General features: G+C 38.9%; 1 protein-coding gene across 1 annotated transcript in view; it reads right to left on the reverse strand.

The window, feature by feature from the left end:
• Positions 1-545: 545 nt before the first annotated feature.
• The window catches only part of LOC104611002 (pre-mRNA-processing factor 19-like), a 32,048-nt gene continuing 10,953 nt past the window's right edge, over positions 546-21,640 (reverse strand). The window contains exons 8-20 of the mRNA XM_010277900.3: positions 12,860-13,004; positions 12,646-12,767; positions 12,290-12,406; positions 11,879-11,974; positions 11,726-11,785; positions 3,990-4,064; positions 2,995-3,099; positions 2,790-2,906; positions 2,627-2,704; positions 2,448-2,544; positions 2,124-2,175; positions 1,139-1,209; positions 546-1,021 (exon numbers count right to left, since the gene is read on the reverse strand). Coding sequence (XP_010276202.1) covers positions 909-1,021; positions 1,139-1,209; positions 2,124-2,175; positions 2,448-2,544; positions 2,627-2,704; positions 2,790-2,906; positions 2,995-3,099; positions 3,990-4,064; positions 11,726-11,785; positions 11,879-11,974; positions 12,290-12,406; positions 12,646-12,767; positions 12,860-13,004 — 1,248 coding nt within the window. The 3' untranslated portion in view covers positions 546-908. The remainder of the gene's footprint in view (positions 1,022-1,138; positions 1,210-2,123; positions 2,176-2,447; positions 2,545-2,626; positions 2,705-2,789; positions 2,907-2,994; positions 3,100-3,989; positions 4,065-11,725; positions 11,786-11,878; positions 11,975-12,289; positions 12,407-12,645; positions 12,768-12,859; positions 13,005-21,640) is intronic.

The following is a 21,640-nucleotide window of genomic DNA, read 5'->3' on the forward strand; positions in this document are numbered from 1 at the left end:
TTTCGATTTGCTCTTCAAGTAACCCAACCAGGTCAGGTCGGTTGAAAAAAAAAATCCATTAAACCAACCCAACCCTACCCATGAACAGCCCTAATAGATAGAAGTCAAGCTAAAGGTTACTATGGTCTACCCCTGCCATGCATGACTTCGCATCTCCCACTCCCTAATTCCTTTCTCTACTTTTGAGAATTCAAATTAATTAAGGAAATTGTTACATTACAGCCAAAAAAGAAAATTGATTTGATAACCAAAGATTTAATGCCCCTGATTTTCTAAGACCAGTGTTACCTGAAGGTTATTATAATGGTTGAATATGATTAGCCAAGGGCTTTAAAAAATGAACAATTAGTCACCATCTTTTAGTGGTTAAAATGATTAAATAATATGTTCAAGAGTTTGATAATCAACCCAAATTCGGTTTCAGCCATCAGCCATTAAGGAGCCCACAACCCACTTAGTAACTTATTCACTAAGACTACAATAGTCTAGACCATTCAATTCAGCCACTTCATTATTAAAAAAAAAAAGTAGCCGTGAAACCAAAATAACACAATAGAGCGCGGCTATAATATAATCAAAGATGACTTTACAGTTTACACAGGTTCTTTAAGGCATCCTTGGAAGAAAATTTCAAAGGTATTGCAAATCGAATTGACAAGATACAAAAGGTATCATAATTTCCAATGCAAGCTCCTACTTCACAAGTAGAACTCAGGAGATACAACTAAAACCTCCGGCAGTCCTTCCCTTTTGTCTCCCATTTCACATTGGATAAATTAAAAAAAAAAAAACAAGAAAAAACCCCCTCCTCCGTTGTGCATCTACCGGTTTAAACCAATGTTATCCGCTGTTCATGCAGCACTCCATAGATGCTGACAGGTTCATTTCATAAATGGGGCATTGAAGTTCTAAGACTCTTCTGCACCTTCCTCAGGCAGTCCAAAGATGCGGAGGTTACGGTCCAGTGATCCTACTGCCATATATTTTGCATCCAAACCAAATTTCACACAAGTTGCTTTCCCTGCAGCCATTACAAAAAGGAACCCAAATCAGAAGCTGACCCCGTTATGTTCCAAAACTTTCAAGCTAAAATATAATTTTGGAGCTGAATTGATGCTCAAGCATAGGAAGGAGAGACCTGTGCCGGACAAATCTGGGAATGTTTTGACAATATTCCAATCTGATTTAACATTTGCAACTTGGTAAACTCTGCAGCATTAACAACACACTAGTTAATTTCAGTACCAAAGAATGAAGCTGAAGCATGTTTCGATGGGTTTTCACCAAGGTTCAGCTCCTGTTTTTTGACAAGTGACCAAGGCTCAGCACTTGGCCCTTGTATTTGTACCAATCATAGATGAATTGTCTAAACATATTCAAGAGGAGGCCCCATGTTACATGACATTTGCTGATTGACAGTTATAATTGATGAAACAAATTAAAGATGAAATGCAAAATCAAATTTGTGGACAAATGCCTAAGAAACGAAAGGTTTTAAAATGAGTATGACTTAAACGTTATGCAACATTGTCCCTGGGGGATGACTGATGGACAACGATAGGAAAACCAACCTACATGCTGTGACACAGGATGTTTAGTCAACCAACTGTTAACATAGTCAAACCAACCCCGTATGCAGCCTCAGTAAACCATCCGACATGCAAGATGCAGTGTAAATCATCCATAGCTATACATAAGCCAATGCAAATCATGATGAGCTCTAGCAGCCAATCCATGAAACCTTGGTGTTTTTTCTTTTCATTTTTTGTTCCAATGCAAATCATGATGAACTCTAGCAGTCAATCCATGAAAAACCTTTGTTTTTTTTTCATTTTTTTGTTCTTTTTCTTTCTTTTGGAAGGAGGGCAGTCAAACAACAAGTGGAATTGTAATAGGGGTACAACTTGGGCAGGATTGGGCTGAGGATTTGTTAAAATTTGAATGGGCCCGATGCTGTGTGCATTGTTCAAATTGGGTACCTGATTTGCACCCCTAAATTGTAAATCAATAACTATAACATAGGAGTCTAATTAGATTACAGAAAAAATACAGAAGGCACTTTTTGTTTTTGGACGTTAAGTTGACAAATAAACACAATTCATGGGAAAATTTTTGGACACTACCTGATATCTGAGCCTGCAATTGCAAGGTAGCTACCACTGTGGTCGAATTCAACTGCAGAAACACAAACAAGGCAACAAGTTTCAATTACCATTGTCCATCAGCAGCAAGAGAAAAAGAAATACTTGCTTGAAGCATATTCCCTCTGTCCCGTTACTGACAGGTAGAAGGTTCATAACCAACCACAAGAAACAGTGAAACCAGAGGTTAAGAACCACTTTTAAGGTGTGACACACACACACACATCCCCATAAATCTATAAATCCTCGTGCTCATGGAATAAAACAAAAAACTTCAGTAGGAACCAACAGTGAAACTTTCCATACCAGCATTAGTTGGTGTATTTGAATCATATGGAGTAAAGGTCCGGAAGTTCCTCAACTTGCGTAGATCCCAAAGCTTAACGCCATCGTGAGCTGCTGTCTGATTATTGACACAGAAACATCATATTTATGACATTTCCTGTTCTATATTTATACAGTTTGTAAGGCATAGAAATGCATACCGCCAGGAAATAACCATTTTCAGAGAAAGATATGGCAGTTACTGGCCCAACATGCCCATCAAACTTTGCAACATTTGACTGCAAATATGCATCACCAAATTAGCAAGATTTGCCGAAAAAAAGGTACTAACAAAAGTTAAATGTGCACAGTATAAATCCATACCTGACTTTTAACATCCCAAATTCTAACAAGAGCTTCTGAGGTACCAGTTCCAAGAATAAGACCATCAGGATGAAAAGCAGCTGACATGTAGCCCTCAGACCCTGAAGCATCCCCCACCTACATTCAAAATTCTATAAATGTGAGAAAAACAACACCATTGTATTGTCCAGAAGAAAGATCATAAAAGCACCATGAGAGAGGAGACCTGAGTGAGGCATAATCCAGAAGAAAGATCATAAAAGCACCATGTATTATCAAGAGATGCAGTCACGAAGTAGTTATGAGTGGCATGGATCGTGACAGCTTGCACCTGGCAAAGTTTTTGACATTTAGTTCCAAAGCAAAGGTAAGAAGAAACTCAAATTAACAAATCAATTAAATTATAGCTCCAAAACCATGTTGCATGAAGAAATCAAACCTACGAGCTTTTTCCCACGTGTATAGAGCTTGCAAAAGAATGTTTAAACAAATAATAAAGAAATGCCCAATATTGATTTTAAAATTCTAATTTACTATTTTAGAAATATAGCTTATATATTAATTGTCACTTGCCACTTTAGATTTTCTCTTCTATTTACTTCTAGCATAGCTTGGAATATTGAATACAAAGATTTTACTACTGGAAATTGTAAATGTAATCATTTTCCTTTTTTCCCTATTTTTGCAACTTATTATAATTGTAAATGTATCAATTTTCTATTTATTTATTATAATTTTCTACTCTGTTTATTAACTCTATTTCTAGTTATTCTTTAATTAAAAATTCGTCCTGGAGGCTTTGATCCTATTGTGCTTTGATTTACATCTCACACCTTGGGATGGTGGAATGCCTTCCACTAGATCTCTGCATTTTAAAATATTGATTACAATAAGTTTTTTTATTGTTATAAGTTTCCCTCAAAATAAAAATACAGCAGATTTTCACCATCAAAATTGGATAACATACTAAACCACTAAATTTGCAAAGAACAAAAAATGGCAATTATTGATAGGTCATAGAAGTAGACAGTGAAGTGCCAATGAAACCAGTTCATAAGTATGATTTAAGTTGCATAGAGAAGAAACAACTATCATGAAAGCTGATCACTCAGTTCAAAACCACTGATCACTCACATTAACAATACTAACAAACTTCAGTAAAAACAAACAACATTAAGAATTTTCAATCCAAAAAATGTGAGATTAAGAAAGAAGGTTAACCTCTGCAGTATGATCCTTCAAGATGTGCCGACAATTATAGTTCCCATTTTCGGAACCTTGCCATACACGCACAGTCTGTGATGGACAAAGGAAATAAATTACAAAAGAGAATAAGGAAAGAAAAAGTATAGTAAAGAGTACTTTTTTTAGATTGAATACAAGAAAACATCTACAGAAGATACAAAGAAAACATAAACAAACAAAGAACAGAAAGTTCTAATCAGGTAAAGTTCTCTAACTACATGCTATCTGCTAATATGTACACCATAGTATAACATAACCATTCATCTTGACACCTCCATTATATAGATAATCTATAATAATATAAAACCACATGCTACTAGACATTTGTCTTCAAGCCCTGGCCTAAAAGGATGCACATGCAGGTTCTGTAATATTTTTCCTTGCTCCAACTCATTGGCTAATTAACTTGATCACTGTCAACTAAGATTTGCACAATACTTCCAACATTACACCAGAAGTTCTTTGGGCATTTGAGAATGCATAAATCCAAACAAGCATGCAACAAATATACAGAGTAATCCATCACTGTTTTGATGGTCCAGAGCATAGTCTGGTACCATCAATTACTACCCAACAGTTTGATAAATTAATTCATACTTTCATGAATAAGCTACAAAGGACTGATTTTGAGACATCTTCACACACAAACATTTCTTCCAAGCTCCCAGGCCCATTTTCACAGGCTGTATGGTTGGTCAATCAGGTCAGTATCTTGGTGGTTTTATACAGGTACTATTTTTCTGGATTTTTTTCTGTGAAATCTGAAGATTAAGCAGAAAATCCAGATCTGAGTATTTCGGGTGGTGCATCCAAATCTGATGCACCTAGGATTTGTGAATAAGGATTGTATTTTTTATCAATAATAAGGATTGTATTTCTATTGATACCAACAGAAATCTACTGGTTAATATTCCGAATCACTTGAAGAATCATAATAGGAACTCTCTTCCACTAGAGCAACAGTAGATAGATATGATTGACCAATATTACATAGTGGGTTGGCATCATTTCTTAAAAGACCTTCTGAACAACAAAGCCTGATCATTCTCCATGGGCTTCTATCAAGAATTCTAGGAGATTATTAAACAGGGGCATAATGGAGACTATGAGAGAATTCCATGATGAAAGAATTGTAGAACTAAGAGCCAATGGGTGACATACAACTGATCAAACCCTTGTAGCAGATGAAAGTATTAAAAATTTAAGAAAATCGAGGAAAACATGGGTGTGTAAAAATGGGTTTGGAGAAGGTTTATGACACGGTAGATTAGTCCTATTTGGATCATGTGCTGAAAATTTGTGGGTTTGAGGAAGAATGGTTTGGATGAGAAAGGAGCCAACGAGAGATTCCTTCCCATACAACATAAGAGATCTCAAACATGCCACTATTCTATGTTGGTCAATGGACTGATAAAAGGCATATTCCCTGCTATAAAAGATCCCCAAGAAGGAGCTAATTGTTCTATTACATTTTACATTAGTTGTAAATGTTTTTAAGCAAGTTGATATGAAGAACTGACGGTAGGTTTACTTTGGTGATCAAAAATGGGAAAGAGAAAGTAGTGGTTACCAAATTAGAATTAATTTACAGATGATATATCATCCTGTGCTGGTGAGGACTGAGAAGAGAAATGAATGTATTTTCTTTTTTTTTTTGATAATTGAAGAGAAATGAATGTATTGTCGATTGAAATTTTGAAAATATTTCAAATCAAAAGGCAGATCTTAGGATGTGTTAGTAAGATAAACATAAAGAGAGCAGACACTTAACTGCCTAAGCATTACTCATTTCCTAGTCTGGTTTCTGAAACCATGTCATTGATTGGTTTCCCAAAAAATTGGCCTCTTGGAAGAACTATATATCCTTAGGTCGAAGAATCATGTTAATCAAATCCATTCTCACAAATTTTACAATCTACTACCTGTTGATTTTCGATATCCTAGTTCTAAATTTCTAATAGAAAAAAAACTACAGAAGATTATGACTCATGAGAAATTTTCTTGTTGGAAACAAGGGAATCTAAAAAGTCCACTTAACAATTGGAAGATGATGTCTTTGAGTAAGGAGGGTAACTTACACAAGGATAGACTGGTACATAGAACTCCTCAATGTTGGAAAAATGGTTATGCAGATTTCTTCTTAAACAAGATAAACTATTGCATATGGTCATAGAAAGCATACACAAATTAAGGGAGGCGGATGGGCTACCGCCAGTTGTGTAGACCCATGAATGAAAAAAAAAAGAAAATAGAGGCTAATGGATATGACTAAAATACATGCTTAAATGCTAGAGTTTAAATACTACTGCTTCTTTGGCTTCTTTATTGAAAGTTATCCCTTCTCTTATGGGAACTTTCCTGTCAATAGGATTAGAAACCTAAAGCTCACCATACAACAAGTCGAGCAAATGTCAAACCTTAGAGTAAATTTTGAGAAAAGTTGTATAATTGGAGTCAATATGGGCGAGGGGGAGGTTTGTGAATGTGCATACATTCTGGGGTGTGTAGTTTCCAATTGGCCCTTAAACTACCTTGGTTTACCATTGGGAGATAATCCTCAGAAAGGTGAATTTTGGGCCCCTGTTGTGGAAAGGTTTGAAAAAAGACTTGCCAGCTGGAAGAAGAATTATTTATCTCGGTGGGGGGATCACTTTGATAAGGTCTACTCTTGTCAACTTTCCTGTCTATTTCCTTTCAGTTTTTAAGATTCCGGCTAAGTAGGCTAGAAAAACTAATGAGAGACTTTCTTTGGGAGCCGGGAGAGGAGAAGAAGGACCATAGGGTCAGATGGGATGTGGTATGTAGATGCAAGAAGGATGAAGGTTTGGGAATTGGGAATATAAGGGTTAGGAACATAACATTGTTGGGGAAATGGTTGTGGAGATTCTCATTGGAGAAAAAAAGACTATAGGTTAAGATAGTGGAAAGCATACATGGGCTGGCAGGCAATGGATGGGACTCTGGGACCTTAGCAAGGACTACAAGAGCTTCTCCTTGGAAAGCTTTTCAAGCCATCTTGCCCTTGTTCTATCCTTGGGTCAGGTATGAATTACACTCAGGTAACCTCATTAAATTCTGGGAACATGTATGGGTTGGGAACTCCTCTTTGAAAGATCAATTTCCAAGCCTCTTTACTATCTCTACCCTTAAAAATGAACCAATTACCTCCTTTCTTGTTCCTTCTAATTCTCCTTCTGGGTTCGGTTGGAATTTGAACTTGAGAAGAGATGTCAAGGACATAGAGTTAGCCTGCATTTCAGCCTTATTATCCATTCTGGAAGGAATCTTCATTGAGCCATCGAAATCAGATAGTAGAATATGGACACTCACTCTCTCGGGCTCCTATTCCTGTGCCTCTTTCTTCAAGGCCCTTCCATCCCCTTCTCCTGTTGGAATGTCTTTTCCTGTTAAGGAAGTATGGTGTCAACCTATTCCTCCAAAGGTTGGGTGCTTCAGTTGGGAAACCTTTCAGGAAAGAATTAATACAGGGGATCTACTTCAAAGAAAAAGACCCAATAGTTGCTTGTCTCCTCACTGGTGTGTTCTTTGTAAATCTGATGGTGAGTCTAGATATCACTTATTAATTTCTTGCCAGTTTGTTAAAGTCGTTTGGGAATGGTTTACTTCTCTGTTTGGTTGCAGGTGGACTCCCCCTTCGGATGTACAAAGCTTATTTACTTCCATGCCTAACGAGTTAACCAAAAGGGCCAAGATCCTGTGGAGATGTGGTAGGGCTGCAGTGTGTTGGACTGTTTGGGAGGAGAGAAATTTAAAAGTATTTTCTGATGAGGAGAGAAGCCTGGAAGTAATTCTGGAAACTATCTACATTAGGGTGATTCACTGGTTTAAAACTTTGGAGCTGTTTGCAGTATTCTCAGTTGATGAGATGGCCAGAAAGTGGAAGGAGATTGTGGATTTGGGCTCAATCAGGAAGACCTCAAATTCCTGCTGGACATCTCCACCTCAGGGATTTACCAAACTGAATTTTGATGGCAGCAGCGTGGGTAATCCAACGAAAGCAATAAGGAAGAACCAATTTCACCAATAAAAAGGGCTAATTGTTAGGATTTGGGAGGTGTACCACATATCAGGTTCCAACATGTGTTCCTTGTACAGGCCTACAGGGCAGCTTTGAGACTACTTAAAACTTGCTAAGCTCCCATCCTGTTGTTTGTGGCATGGTTTTGAAAACCAGACCGGATCAAACGATTGGACCGGTTGACCTGGGAACCGATCATGGCTCCAAGTCCAGTTTTGGATCCCAAAAAACCACCTGACCGGGCTTCAAACAGGATGGTCAGGCTGTTTGACCCAGGACCCGGTGGTCAAAACAGTTCCTATCTGGTCCAATTTTCAAAACCATGGTTTATGGAATTAGTAAATATCTTTTATTTTTTATAGGAAACAGTAACTTCATTAAAGAGCTTTCAAAAAAAGAACCATCAACCCTTAGTATAGGGTGTTGAACCAATACAAGTTGAATTACAAAGCTGCCCAAAAACATGTTTCTCCCTAACTGCCCCCTGTTTTGTTGAAGTACCTGCTAACCCATTACCTGATCTTTTTGTCCACTTAAAGCAAGCACCCACCTCCCTTGTTCAGCTGTATATTTCCCTTATCAACTGTCTATGTATCCAGGCTCCCAAACAGCCTCATTACATCCAATCGCCAATTTAGAATCCTCTTCTATTTCAATTTGGTGTAGCCCCAACTATTTGGTGTATTTTACCCCTTGAAGCAAAGCCATGACCTCAACTCTCAGAGAATCTCCCACTCCTATTGGGCCCGAATACATAGCAAATTATTCCACCTTTTCCATCTATGAAGACACCCCTATGCCCGAAAGGCCCAGATTGCTTACAGAGCTCCCATCAAAATTCAACTTCACCCTTTATTGTGTTGTTGGAGACCAAAATTCTTGTACTATGACCTTGAAAGAAGAAATACCTGCCACAGCACCCCAATTCCTATAAGTATCTTTAGCTGAGATATCTTTAAACAGATCAATCATTTTCAACAGTGAATAACCTTAATAGTTATGCCTACAATTTCCTCCTTGGATCTAGGTCCCCACAAGATGTCCGTCATAATCTTCTCTAGCTGATTTGCCACTATCACTGGTACTTTGAATGTAGAAAGGAAGCAAACCAGTAAATTGACTAATGTAGACTTGATCAAGGTTATCCTACCCCTAGAGAGATTTAGTTTCTCTTCCAGCTTGCAAGTCTCTAAGTGAATCTTTCAATCACTGGGCACCAGAAGCTGTCTGCATTTGGATTACCTCCCAGTGGTAGCCCCAAATATTGCAAAGGCCAATCCCGTACCTCACATCCCAAAACTGTAGCTAGATTGTCCATCTCTTCCCTCCCTAGGTTTACTCCCACCACACAGCTCTTTTCCTAGTTAACTTTGAGATTGGAAATTTTGTCAAAATGATGCACTAATCTTTTTAAATTCAAGATCTCTTCAGCTTCCCTCTTCACAAAATAGTATATGTCATCTAACAAATTGTAGATGTGTCACCACCACTTTCTGCCAACTCTCCAACCACTGATCAAATTGTTAGCACCTGCCCTTGAGATCAACTCACTCAAAGCATCAACACAAAGATTTAATCTAGGCCATAGAATTACTTCTCACGGCACAAAGGTTTCTACAAAGAGAATAAACTTCCTCATAGGCTCATACTAGAAGTAATTCTATGGCCCAGATTATTTGTTTTACTCAATAATCTAATTACATTGAAGTCCCCTCCCAGACACCATGGATCATTCCATAACCCTCTATTTGCTGCTAGTTCTTCCCAGAATCCCTCCATTTCCCTCTAACAGGTTGGCCCATACGCATTGGTCAAAACACCTTCCCACACCCATCTTCTGTTCTCTTTAATTTAGTTGATACTGAATAAACCCCAATTAGTTCCTCAGCACACTCCCAATCTGCATTGTTCAATAAAGTAATAACTCCTCCTGAAACTCCCCAGGATTGTGCAAAGACCCAACTTAGATCTCCTGCTGAACAAATACTCCACACCCACTTCCTGACCACATCCATCAATTTAGATTCTTGTATTAGGACTATATCTGGCTTTTCCCTCCTAAAGACATCCTTGATCACTCTTCTTTCCCTTGAACTCCCCAAACCCCTTATATTCCAACTTATTATCTTTTATGATCAACACTTAAAAGGCCATCCTTGTTCAACACCACCCCTTGTACCACTTCTTTCTATAGGTGGAAACCCCCAATAGAGGCAGATGATATATTTAAGGCCTCTTTTTCCAAATCTAAGAAAAAAACCCTAGTCTTGAAGGTCGACCTGTTCATGGGCCAGTAGCCTGACGGTCTGGCCGGCTGCAGTCAGGCTTGGACATATTATTAGGCATGTGGGCCCGGGATCAGGGTTTTACAAAAAAGCCCAGCCCAGCCCGGCAACAATTTAAATAATAAAAATATTAATAATATACATGTATTTATACTTTTTTCTAACCCTAGCCATCCTCTCTCTCTCATAAGCTTCGCCCATGGGGATTCTTTCCAACAAGTGTTTCCTTTTGTCTAGTTTCTTGTTAGAATCAAAGCATGCAGTACGGTCAGCAATACCAAATACAAAAAAGAAATTACAATATTGTAAAAAATGTACCATATAAGAATTTTACTTAAGTCATTTAGCTCAAAAGAATTTTCCTTCAATTGTCAATCACTACTCATTTTGGCTTTATGTTTCGATCTTTCTACATCTCACTCGGATAGTGGTGCTTATAGCAGTCATTCAATTTCCATTCCATCCAAACCATGGGTTGGTTACTGTTAGTTATCTCCTCTTCCCATTTTTATGCAACAGAGAATATGATCGATAACTCTCTCAGGTCAGGCTTCGGGCTTTTATGAGGGCTGGGCTCAGGCTCAAGATCTAGGCCTGAAGGTCAGGCTGAGCTTGGGCTTGGGCCTGGGCCTGAATATATCATATTGATAAAGAGTAAAAGCCCAGCCCGAGCCCGATCTGGGCGGGCCCGTGAACAGGTCTAATAGAAAGTATAACGAGTGAAGCAGCCCATTGGGTGAAAACTTTTGGACTGTATCAACCACACACTATGGATGTAGTTTGTGTAATATAGGATGTAATTTGGGTAATCCAAGTGAGTCAGGAATTGGAGGAGAATACACTTATACAGTAAATGATGACTAGTCTCTATTTATCAAATAGAAAATGATGACTAGTCTCTATTTATCAAATAGAAAATGATGACTAGTCTCAGTATCAATCGGGATAGGAAACTCCACAAGGATAGAGTTTCTAGCAGTATTATAAGTATTAAGACTGGGGAACTCTCATCTATAGAAGAATAGTGGTAGTAGGAAATTCCAAAATGGAAGTGGGCTAGTTTACAAATGATAATAAAGAACCTTGGCAGTATTTGTACACTGTCCATTAAGTGAAAAGATTGGCAAGAATGTTGGACACGACATTTATATTGGTGCCAAGATCGGATAATGACCTAGCTATGTAGACAAGGAATAAAAGATATAATCTACTTCTGGGAGTGGTTTCCCCTTAATACTGAAGAATATAAATGGTAGTGAAATGCAGGCTAGTTGGTTGTAACCAGCCTACTTATGAGGAATGCATGATAATATTGTGCAAGTTTTTTTTGTGTAATTGTAAAACCTTCTTGGAATGACCACTGAGTGTAGAATATGAACACGAATTACCTTATCGGCTGAACCGGTTACAAATAACTCATCCCGTGGTACAAACTTAACACTGGTAACCTATACAAAATAGAAAGCCTTGTTAAACATGCAAATTCCAATTACATATTACATTCCAACAAACAGGACTAGGTCAGTTACAGAGGATAGAACCTTCTTGGAATGACCACTGAGTGTAGACAAGATTTGCCCAGATGCATGATCAAATATGACGGCATTTGTATCAGCCCCTCCTGTCGCAATTATATCCTGTTCACCATGCTACTAGTAAGACATTTAAAAACAAAAACTAACAACTCTAGTCAATGATTTAGACCATGCAGCCAATACATGAGTTTTCACAAGCTCCATAAACTGGAAATGCCTGATCAAATGAAAAGAAAGGTGTGCCACAAAATCATAACCGAGCAGAAGACAATTATTTACTACAGACTATTGAAATGCATCCAAACAACAAACCCACACATGTATTGTGTATGAAAGATGCATGCATATGAAAAACTAAAAAAAAAAGGTAAACATAAGCCCATAAACATACAAGTAAAAAGCACCATATAGTCATACCTTTGAAGGATGGATATCAGCAGAAAGAATACCCGGTTTGCTAGTTTTGTGAAGGGGATGACTGGATATTTGAGTATACCTCTCCAGAGCATCAATTGGTGCCAAAGTTGGAGGAATCTACAAGGAACCAAAACCAGTGGGAGAGGGAGGGATCAATAACTCCAAATACATCTAAAAACTCCTAATTTGATATATGCATATTCTGCTTATCAACAAGTCAATAAGCAAGCAAAGTCGAGCAAATAAAAGGTAAAATAAATAAGAGAATACAAAAACAAATGCCGTGCTCCAGCATTTTATATATAATTGAAATTCAACAACATCAAGTAAGATCATAATAGATTTATATTCAAAACCTGCCGCTTTTTCCGCTGCTGTGATAGCATAGAGTTGCACTCTGTAAGCTCTGTAATGATATCAGCCGAAATGCCTGGACGAATTCTCTTTCCACTTGGGCCCAAATCCTCATCCTCAGCAGCTGCAAGACCAAATAAAGGGCATAAAATATGATATTGAATGGACCTAAAAAAATTTGAAACTGTTCTGCTCATATGCAAAGACAAAAAAAACCTCTTTTCCCATTGCTAAGAGCTGAAGCATTTGCAGCAGCAGCTGATGCAGACATAGGAATCTGTCTTTCAGCCTGAGCCAAAAGGGACCTTGCCTCGTCCCTTTCTTTCTTCAATCTTGCTATGACGCGACATGCAGCATCGTGCTGTCAACACATAACAGATTAACTAACAGTATCAAAAAACTAATTAAGCACCTGATATGGAAAATATACTATTTTGGATGAAACTATTGGCAACAGAAAGTAATTCTTAGCACTTGCACAATCAGAAAGTCTGCATACCATCTCATAACTAGGCATCATCCATCATTTCTTAGTCTCTTACCTTAGTATGTCTAATACAAAAGATCATATGCAAAATGCTCAATATGATACAAATTTATGAACAAAAGTACCAGCAATTGAAAGTGTCCATGGTAAATAGATCATATAGGATAAAATATATCTAATAAATGAAGTAAACCGAGATTAGAAATAAAAAACTAAGTCATCTCACCAAACATGATATAAGAGGGGAAATTGCATTTTAAATATGAAACTTATCTCATAAAAGGGGTAAAGGAAAAAAGAGGGAATGATCACTTTTTTAATGTTTAAGTGTATGTTTGGTTCCATGAGAGTTTCCTGAGAGGTGTTTTGATAAACGGTGCCATGCCATCACCAAATCAGCATTTATCCCATCATGCCGATTCATACGCATCGGTATTGATAAAAGGCAGTCTTGATTTATGTGTGTGCCAACCATTGGGAGAAGCTTCACTTTAACGCTTCCCCCAACAGTTAAACGTTTATTCACTGTTCCGCTGATGTGGCACCTAATGGTGCCTAGTGGCACCTAATTGTCAATAAATGGTTTATCAAGTACTTTTCTCGGTTTTGAAGACAAATCAAGTACAAACGTTTATTTAATAAATGGAAGCTATACCAAACACATACTAAACCACCATATTGACCTGACAGAAACCCATCACACGCTTAGAAGGCAGGCAATAATTTTATCAATGTATCTGAGTACAAAGGACCTAAACAGGAAACACTTTTCTGATGAATACAAATTTTATTTAATAAAAAACACATCTACGGATCTTTATTCAAGAGAAAAATAAATAACAATAAGCTCCTAAACATTCCTGAAGTAATTAAAGTTGAAACCCCTGAAATCCTGCAAAATAAATAGCTAAAAAAATGATACCCTCTCATTTACAAAATATTTATACCACATCTATCCAAGGGAAGTAACTAACTGTTCAATATGCTCCCTTCTGTAGTTCAATCACATAGCGGACCATAAGAAGAGGCTAAAAGCATAATACAGCCTGACAAAGTTTGGAATCTTAAAATGATTAAACTCCATTTTGGTCAAGAAGACCAATTCAAGAGAAAGTTTAGTAACCAAACATTGATTAAGATCCTTAAATTGTAAGAAGAAAGCAAACCAAGGGACTTAACAACAGCATCAATTTCTTTATTTCTTGATTTTTTTGGGGGGTGAGGGGCGGAAAGCATGGATTTTAAGAACCCAGCATTGTTAATACATATCAAGGAATATAACAAAGCATGGTCTTAACTAAATTATATGGAACACACTAATGCAAAATTGCACAGATGAGACAGACAAACCCAGTGAATAAAAACAGTACACATGATGGCACAAACATGTTAAATGGGAAAATAGAAAACAACATCTCCTACATAAACATTATCAGGGTACTGCAATATCATAATGCTATTAGTGCCAAGCATCATCATATGTTTCAGGTAACTTTACTACCAACATTACTATGTAATTAAGTTGAAAATCTGGAAATAACCAGAAATCATTCTTTTGATTTCTTTAGAAAGGGAGGTTCTAAGGAAATTTCTAAAATTCCTGGGTTTTTTTGGTGTTTGTGAGAATGTACATCTGGTATATCTACAAGAAAGATCATGAAAAGAGAAATGTTGGAAACCAAAAACGGACCCAGCTCCACATCTAAAAATCCTGGAAGTATCATCAGAATTTCAAAGTTGAAGTGACTTGATGGATATCTCCACTAGTTCAAGTACTGGTGATGAATCTTTAGGGCTGGGTTGGGTGCATTACAGATAAGGCGTATAAAATACAAGTCAAACATAACCAAATATTTGAGTTCTTAACATGTTTGAACTTGAGTTTAACTTCAAGTTGATCAGGGTACAAACCCCAAGCAACGTCAAAGGTAGATCAAGTTCCTCACCTAAGAGCTATTTAAAAAAAAATTCAGTAATATAATACAATATTTTAATTGACTTTCAAAAAAACTATTTGAAAATTCTTGAAGTGCTATCAGTTTTAAAAATAAATCTACCAAAAAAGTGTGATGATTGGTGTTGAGGAGATCTCACAAGACTTCATAGAATAGTATCTGCCATGAAAAGCAAGATAGGCAATTTTCCATTACACATTTCATTCTTCCAGTAGAAGCAAGAGCATCATCATCATCTACATGGCAATCAAGGAAATAAAAGAGATAATGAAGGACTTGAGTTGAGAGTAACTGTTACATAGGTACCATGATCTGCCAATGGCAATGAAAGGCATAATTGTCAAGGCGACGCCTAGGCGACAAGGTGCCCTTGGAGGCTTGCTCACCTAATCGCCAAGCAGTTTTGTACATTATGTTATAAAATACATTTACATTCTTAGTTTTTTGTGATTATAATTATAAAATAGACATTATTAAACTAAATGTTCATTTTGCATGTTTATATACTAATTTCCTTTTATTATTTTCTTATTTGTTAAGGTTTAACCAACACAAATATTGCTAAATGATGTATAACCCTCAACGAATTCAAAATCCTCCTCCTAATTCTTCTTTTCCTATATCAACATAGGGGTTCAGCCCCCATATTTTTGCATTTTCTTTTCTTTCTTCTTTTTCTTATGACTATGTTGATTTTTTATACTCTAACCAAGGCTCAAAGTATCGACGTATCGGCCTGTATCAATACTCTTTTTTGCCGACCAGAAACACACATTGTAGGGGCATATCAAGAAGGCTCCAACACGATACGTATCAATACTTTGAACCTTGACTCTAACAGCAAGCTTATACGTTTCTTATTAAACTTATGGACAATTATTAAGGAAATATGGTTATGGAACCTAGGGAACTACCCTAAGATATATGTTTTTTACTTAAAAAAAAAATACATCGCTTGGGCACTGTTGTAAGGCTTATTTAATAGCTGTTGTTACAGTTACAGTTACTTGTTCTTTCCTTTTTCTTATTACTTTATTTCTAGGATATGATGCCAGGGGCATACTTGTAATTTCCCTCTCAACCGTACCTCTCTCTTCCTCTCTCTCTCTTTCTCTCTCTCTCCCAATCCCCACAAATCACCACATGGTATCAGAGCAGGTTCTCTGGGTTGAAAAAAACCTACGATCCCTCCTGTCCTGTTCTTAAAAGTGTTTGGACGTGCAGTTTCTGCAGAAACCCTAGCAGGTTTCTGGCGGCTGGTTCTGCAGAAACCCTAGCAGTTTCTGGCGACTGGTTCTGCAGAAACCCTAGCAGTTTCTGGCAGCAGATTTGTGATTCCTTCTTCCTGGCTGTAACAGCAGGAAAACCCTAGTCGGAGAAGGGTGATGCTGGTGCAAACTCCTCTGTTCGATGCTGTGAAGTCAAGTTCAGATTAACACCTTCATACAAGTGCTGAACAGGTATGTTTTTTGCTTCAGTGTGTCTCAGCCTTATTTGGCCAATGGTGCGTAGGGTTCATGCCTTGATTATATAGCTGTTCGTTTGGATGTTGGATGGTTAGAGTGTGTGAACTAAAGTCAGACTGATTGTAATGTCTATATTGGTTGTGCTGAACCGATTACCGGACTGGTTTATTGTCCTGTTTGGACGTTGTGTTGACTTAACCACTTGTTCTCAGCAGTATTCCCTGTGTTCTCAGCAATATTTAGTGTTCTTTTGCTCACTTTCTAGGAGTAAAACCTGAGTTATTCACATTCTAATTGTGGCGGCTGTGTTGTTGGGTGATATTTGGACTGTTTTTAGTAGTATTCAATGGCAAGTCATGAATTAACCTCATCAGGGGCTACACCAACCCGCAGCACAGTGGGGTTGGGAGGTGAAAACATGATTTTTCCCATGCCAATTACCCCTTTAAACGGGCTGAACTACCTAGAGTGGGCTAAGAGAGTAAAACTCTATGTAACGGCAAGGGGTAAAGCTGGTTACATCAATGGAAGGGTGAAAGAACCCAAGGGTGAGACTACTGAACATGATAGATGGGACTAAGAAAACAGTATGGTGATGTCTTGGCTCCTTGCAGCCATGGAACCTGATGTAAAAAAGAATTTCATGTGGGCAGACACCGCCATTGAGATCTGAGAACAGGCCAAAACTACCTATTCTGAGCAAAGGCATTACGCCAAGGTTTACCAGTTGCAAGCTGAATCCTCAACATGTAAACAGGGAAACAGTAGCTTGTCCTCGTACCTATTCAGCCCTTACCTCCATATGGAAGGAGTTGGACCATTATCAGGCCATAGAGTGGAAGCACGATGATGATGCTAAGGCCCACAGAAAGTTGGTCTCTCAGCAACGGGTGTTTGCTTTTTTGTTGGGACTGAACCATGCATATGAACCGTTGAGGGTGCAGATCCTAGGAAGCAAAGAGTTGCCTACGGTTCACGAGGTATACTCCCTTGCCCAATCTGAAGAAAGCAGGCGGAATGTGATGTTTACAGTTGAGGGGGAGCAACAAGTTGCCTCGGCTGCAATGAATAATAGCTCAACAGGAAAGAAAAGTGACACTAAGAAGGCGGATGATAAAGATAAGCTATTCTGTACCCACTGTAGGCATTCTCGACATACTCGTGACACTTGTTGGGACATCCACAGGAAACCCAAGTGGGCAGCAAAGAATCAGGAACAGGGTAAAGGTCATTTGAAGAAAATGAGCACAGCACATGTGGCAACCCAAGACACTCAAACTGCCGGTAGCACCCAGGACCACCCTAATAAGTCTGACCCCAAGGAGGATATAATGAATTCATTCAGAGAGCACCTGGAATCTTATGGTAGGGCCTTGCGGCAAATGGACAGCTCAGTCACTGGTACTCCCTCTACTTCATTTGCATCTACTTCAGGTAATATGGCTTCTGCATTCCATGTCACTCCTACAGATTCCCCTTGGATCATTGACTCAGGAGCTTCCAACCACATGACCGGTAAACCTAACTTATTCCAGGCTTATAGCCTTTTGTCAGGAAGGGATAGAGTGAGACTTGCAGATGGTTCTTTTTCTTCCATTGCAGGCCAAGGATCCATAGCCCTTCCCCATGGCCTTAACCTGAATTGTGTATTGCATGTCCCTCAGCTTCCCATAAACTTGCTTTCAATTAGTAGCATTACAAGCTCCTTGAATTGTAGTGTGACATTTTTTGTTGACTCATGTGTTTTTCAGGATCTAACTTCTGGGAGGACGATTGGTAGAGGAAGCCTAGTGGATGGTCTCTACATTTTCGACAACAAAGCTGGTCTCTCGGTTTCATCCTCAGAGTCGCATAGTCAGTCAAATAAGAGTCAAATCTTCTTGTGGTATAGTCGTTTAGGTCATGTTTCTTTCGACATAATAAAATGTTTGTTTCCAGTTTTGTTTAAGTCATGTTCAGTGTCAGAGTTCATGTGTCAAACGTGTCAGTTGAGCAAACAATGTAGAACAACTTTTCACTTAAGCAATAAAAGATCAAATGTTCCTTTTCATGTTGTGTATTCTGATGTATGGGGGCCTACCAATGTAATCTCTGATGGCGGATACAAGTACTTTATCACATTGATCGATGATTACTCTCGCTATACATGGGTGATTCCTATGCGTAGCAGAGACGAGGTTCCGAAGATAGTGAAAGACTTCCAAAGGATAGTGTTTACACAGTTCCATGTTGAAATATAGATCTTCCAATCTAATAATGCGAAGGAGTACTTTCATGGAAAGCTCAATGAGTTCTTCGCCTCCCACGGATCTATTCATAGGAACTCATGCGTCAGAACACCACAACAAAATGGTGTTGTAGAAAGGAAAAACAGACATCTTGAGGTAGCTCGTGGGATGATGTTACACATGAATGTCTCAAAGAGGTTTTGGGTGGATGCTATACTTGTAGCTGCGTATGTCATCAACCGCATGCCCTCCAGAGTACTGAACTACATGGCCCCTCATCAATTGTTATACCCTCAATCTCCTTTATTTTCCATCCCCATGAGAGTCTTTGGTTGTCGGGCCTTTGTCCATGATCTGTCTCCATCCCGAGGTAAGTTAGACCCTCGATCCATTCCTTGTGTTTTTCTGGGGTACCCCTCCTCTCAAAAAGGGTATCGGTGCTTTGACCCAGTTAGTCGTAAAGTCTTTGTGTCTATGGACGTGTCCTTTGAGTCCGAGCCATTCTTCCCTCCTCCTCAGGGGGAGAGTCATAGTGTGGAAGAGGAGAATCAAGTTCAGGTATCTCTTCCTTCTATTCCGGACCTTACTCCCTTTCGTGTCTTCCAACGTACTCGTCAAAGAGATCAGCATTGTGACAGAAATGTGGAGCAGCCAAACACTAAGCAACTGACATCATCAGACTCCCAGAAGGTAAGCCCAACCCCTAACCCTACTCCCACTATGGACGACCTAGACATCCCTATTACTCAACAAAAGGGAGTCAGGTCTTGCACTACCAAACACCCCATTACCCACTTTGTTTCCTATGACCACATCTCTCCCTCGTACCGACCTTCCTATCGACAGTTGACTGCATCCCTATTCCCAAGAATGCTGCAAAAGCCTTAAAATACCCTGAATGGATAGATGCCATGAAGGAGGAGATTGATGCCCTCCACAAAAATCAGACTTGGGAATTGGTGGATCCTCTAGAGGGAAAAGAACCCGTGGGATGCAGATGGGTGTTCACAGTTAAACACAAGGCAGATGGAACAGTTGAAAGGTACAAAGCAAGACTAGTAGCCAAAGGGTACACACAGGTATATGGAGTTGACTATGATGAGACTTTTGCTCCGGTGGCTAAGATGAACTCGATTAGGGCTCTCCTATCCTTAGCTGCTAACTTTGACTAGGAATTGCATCAATTGGACATAAAGAATGCCTTCCTGAATGGTGACTTGGAAGAAGAGGTATACATGGCTCAACCTCCTGGATTCTCTGCCAAGGGAAGTGAAAACAAGGTGTGCAAGCTACGGAAGTCTCTCTACGGCTTAAAACAGTCTCCAAGAGCTTGGTTCAATAAGTTTCACATGGCAGTACAAGAGATGGGGTTCCAACAGTGCCAGTCTAACCATACACTATTTGTGAAGAGATGTCAGGAGCAGGTTGCCGTATTGATAGTGTATGTAGACGATATCATCGTTACAGGGAGCTGGAATTCAGAGATACAGAAATTGAAACAATTCCTTGCATCCAAATTTAAAGTGAAAGAACTAGGACTCCTAAAGTATTTCCTTGGGATCGAAGTTGCTCGTTCAAAAAGGGGTATCTTTGTCACTCAAAGGAAATACACCCTTGATCTATTACGGGATACAGGTAAATTAGGTGCAAGGCCGGCAGATACTCCTATGGATGCGGACCACAAGCTAGGTGACTGTATTGGTGAACCTCTGAAAGATATAAAGCAGTTCCAAAGGTTAGTGGGAAAGCTGATCTATCTATCCATGACCCGTCCAGATATTGCCTATTCAGTTGGAGTTCTGAGCCAGTTTATGCACTCTCCTAAGAAGCCACACATGGAGGCAGCAGAGAGAGTCCTTAGATACCTGAAGAAACATCCAGAAAAAGGCCTACTATTCAGTAAACACAATCACCTAAAGGTGGAAGTCTTTACAGATGCTGATTGGGCAGGAGTCGTGGATGATAGAAAGTCCACTAGTGGGTATTGCACATTTGTGGGAGGAAATCTGGTGACCTGGAAGAGCAAGAAGCAAAGTGTGGTAGCAAGATCAAGTGCAGAAGCTGAGTATAGAGCTATGGCACATGGGGTGGTAGAAGTCCTTTGGCTAAAGAACCTCCTAAGTGAGCTTGGAGTTGTTGTTCATAATCCTATGTCTCTTTACTGTGACAACAAGGCTGCAATAAACATCGCCAACAATCCAGTCCTACATGAGAGGACCAAGCATATTGAGGTGGACAAACACTTCATAAGGGAGAAACTGGAAAAAAGGGAAATTTGCATCCCTTATGTCAACTCCAAGGAACAACTTGCTGATGTCCTTACAAAGGGGCCTCCGCGCTCACGGCACAATGAGTTATGTGACAAGCTGGGCATGATAGACATCTTTAGCCCAACTTGAGGGGGAGTGTTGTAAGGCTTATTTAATAGTTGTTGTTACAGTTACAGTTACTTGTTCTTTCCTTTTTCTTATTATTTTATTTCTAGGATATGCCGCCAGGGGCATACTTGTAATTTCAGACACTTTTATGAAGTTAATATAAATAGAAAACTGGCAGCTGCCAGTAGACACTTTTTTTCCCTCTCAACCGTACCTCTCTCTCTCTTTCTCTCTCTCTCCCAATCCCCACAAATCACCACAAGCACCTGCCCAGGCGATTGGTCAACAAGGCACCACCCCCTGTCACCTAGCCTCACCTTCTCACCTTGAAAACTATGATGAAAGGTATTACATACAAAGCTAGTAATGGGGAAAAGTGAAATTTTAGCAGAACTGTTCATGTCACAGTAGGCTCTTATTTGAGTTATGCTTACACATTTAAAGTGAAAGGGCATTCAATAAAGAGGTAATTTACATTATCCC

The sequence above is a fragment of the Nelumbo nucifera genome, chromosome 7 (assembly GCF_055504915.1).
Source record: "Nelumbo nucifera cultivar China Antique chromosome 7, China Antique-T2T, whole genome shotgun sequence".
In the NCBI taxonomy this organism is placed as follows: domain Eukaryota; kingdom Viridiplantae; phylum Streptophyta; class Magnoliopsida; order Proteales; family Nelumbonaceae; genus Nelumbo; species Nelumbo nucifera.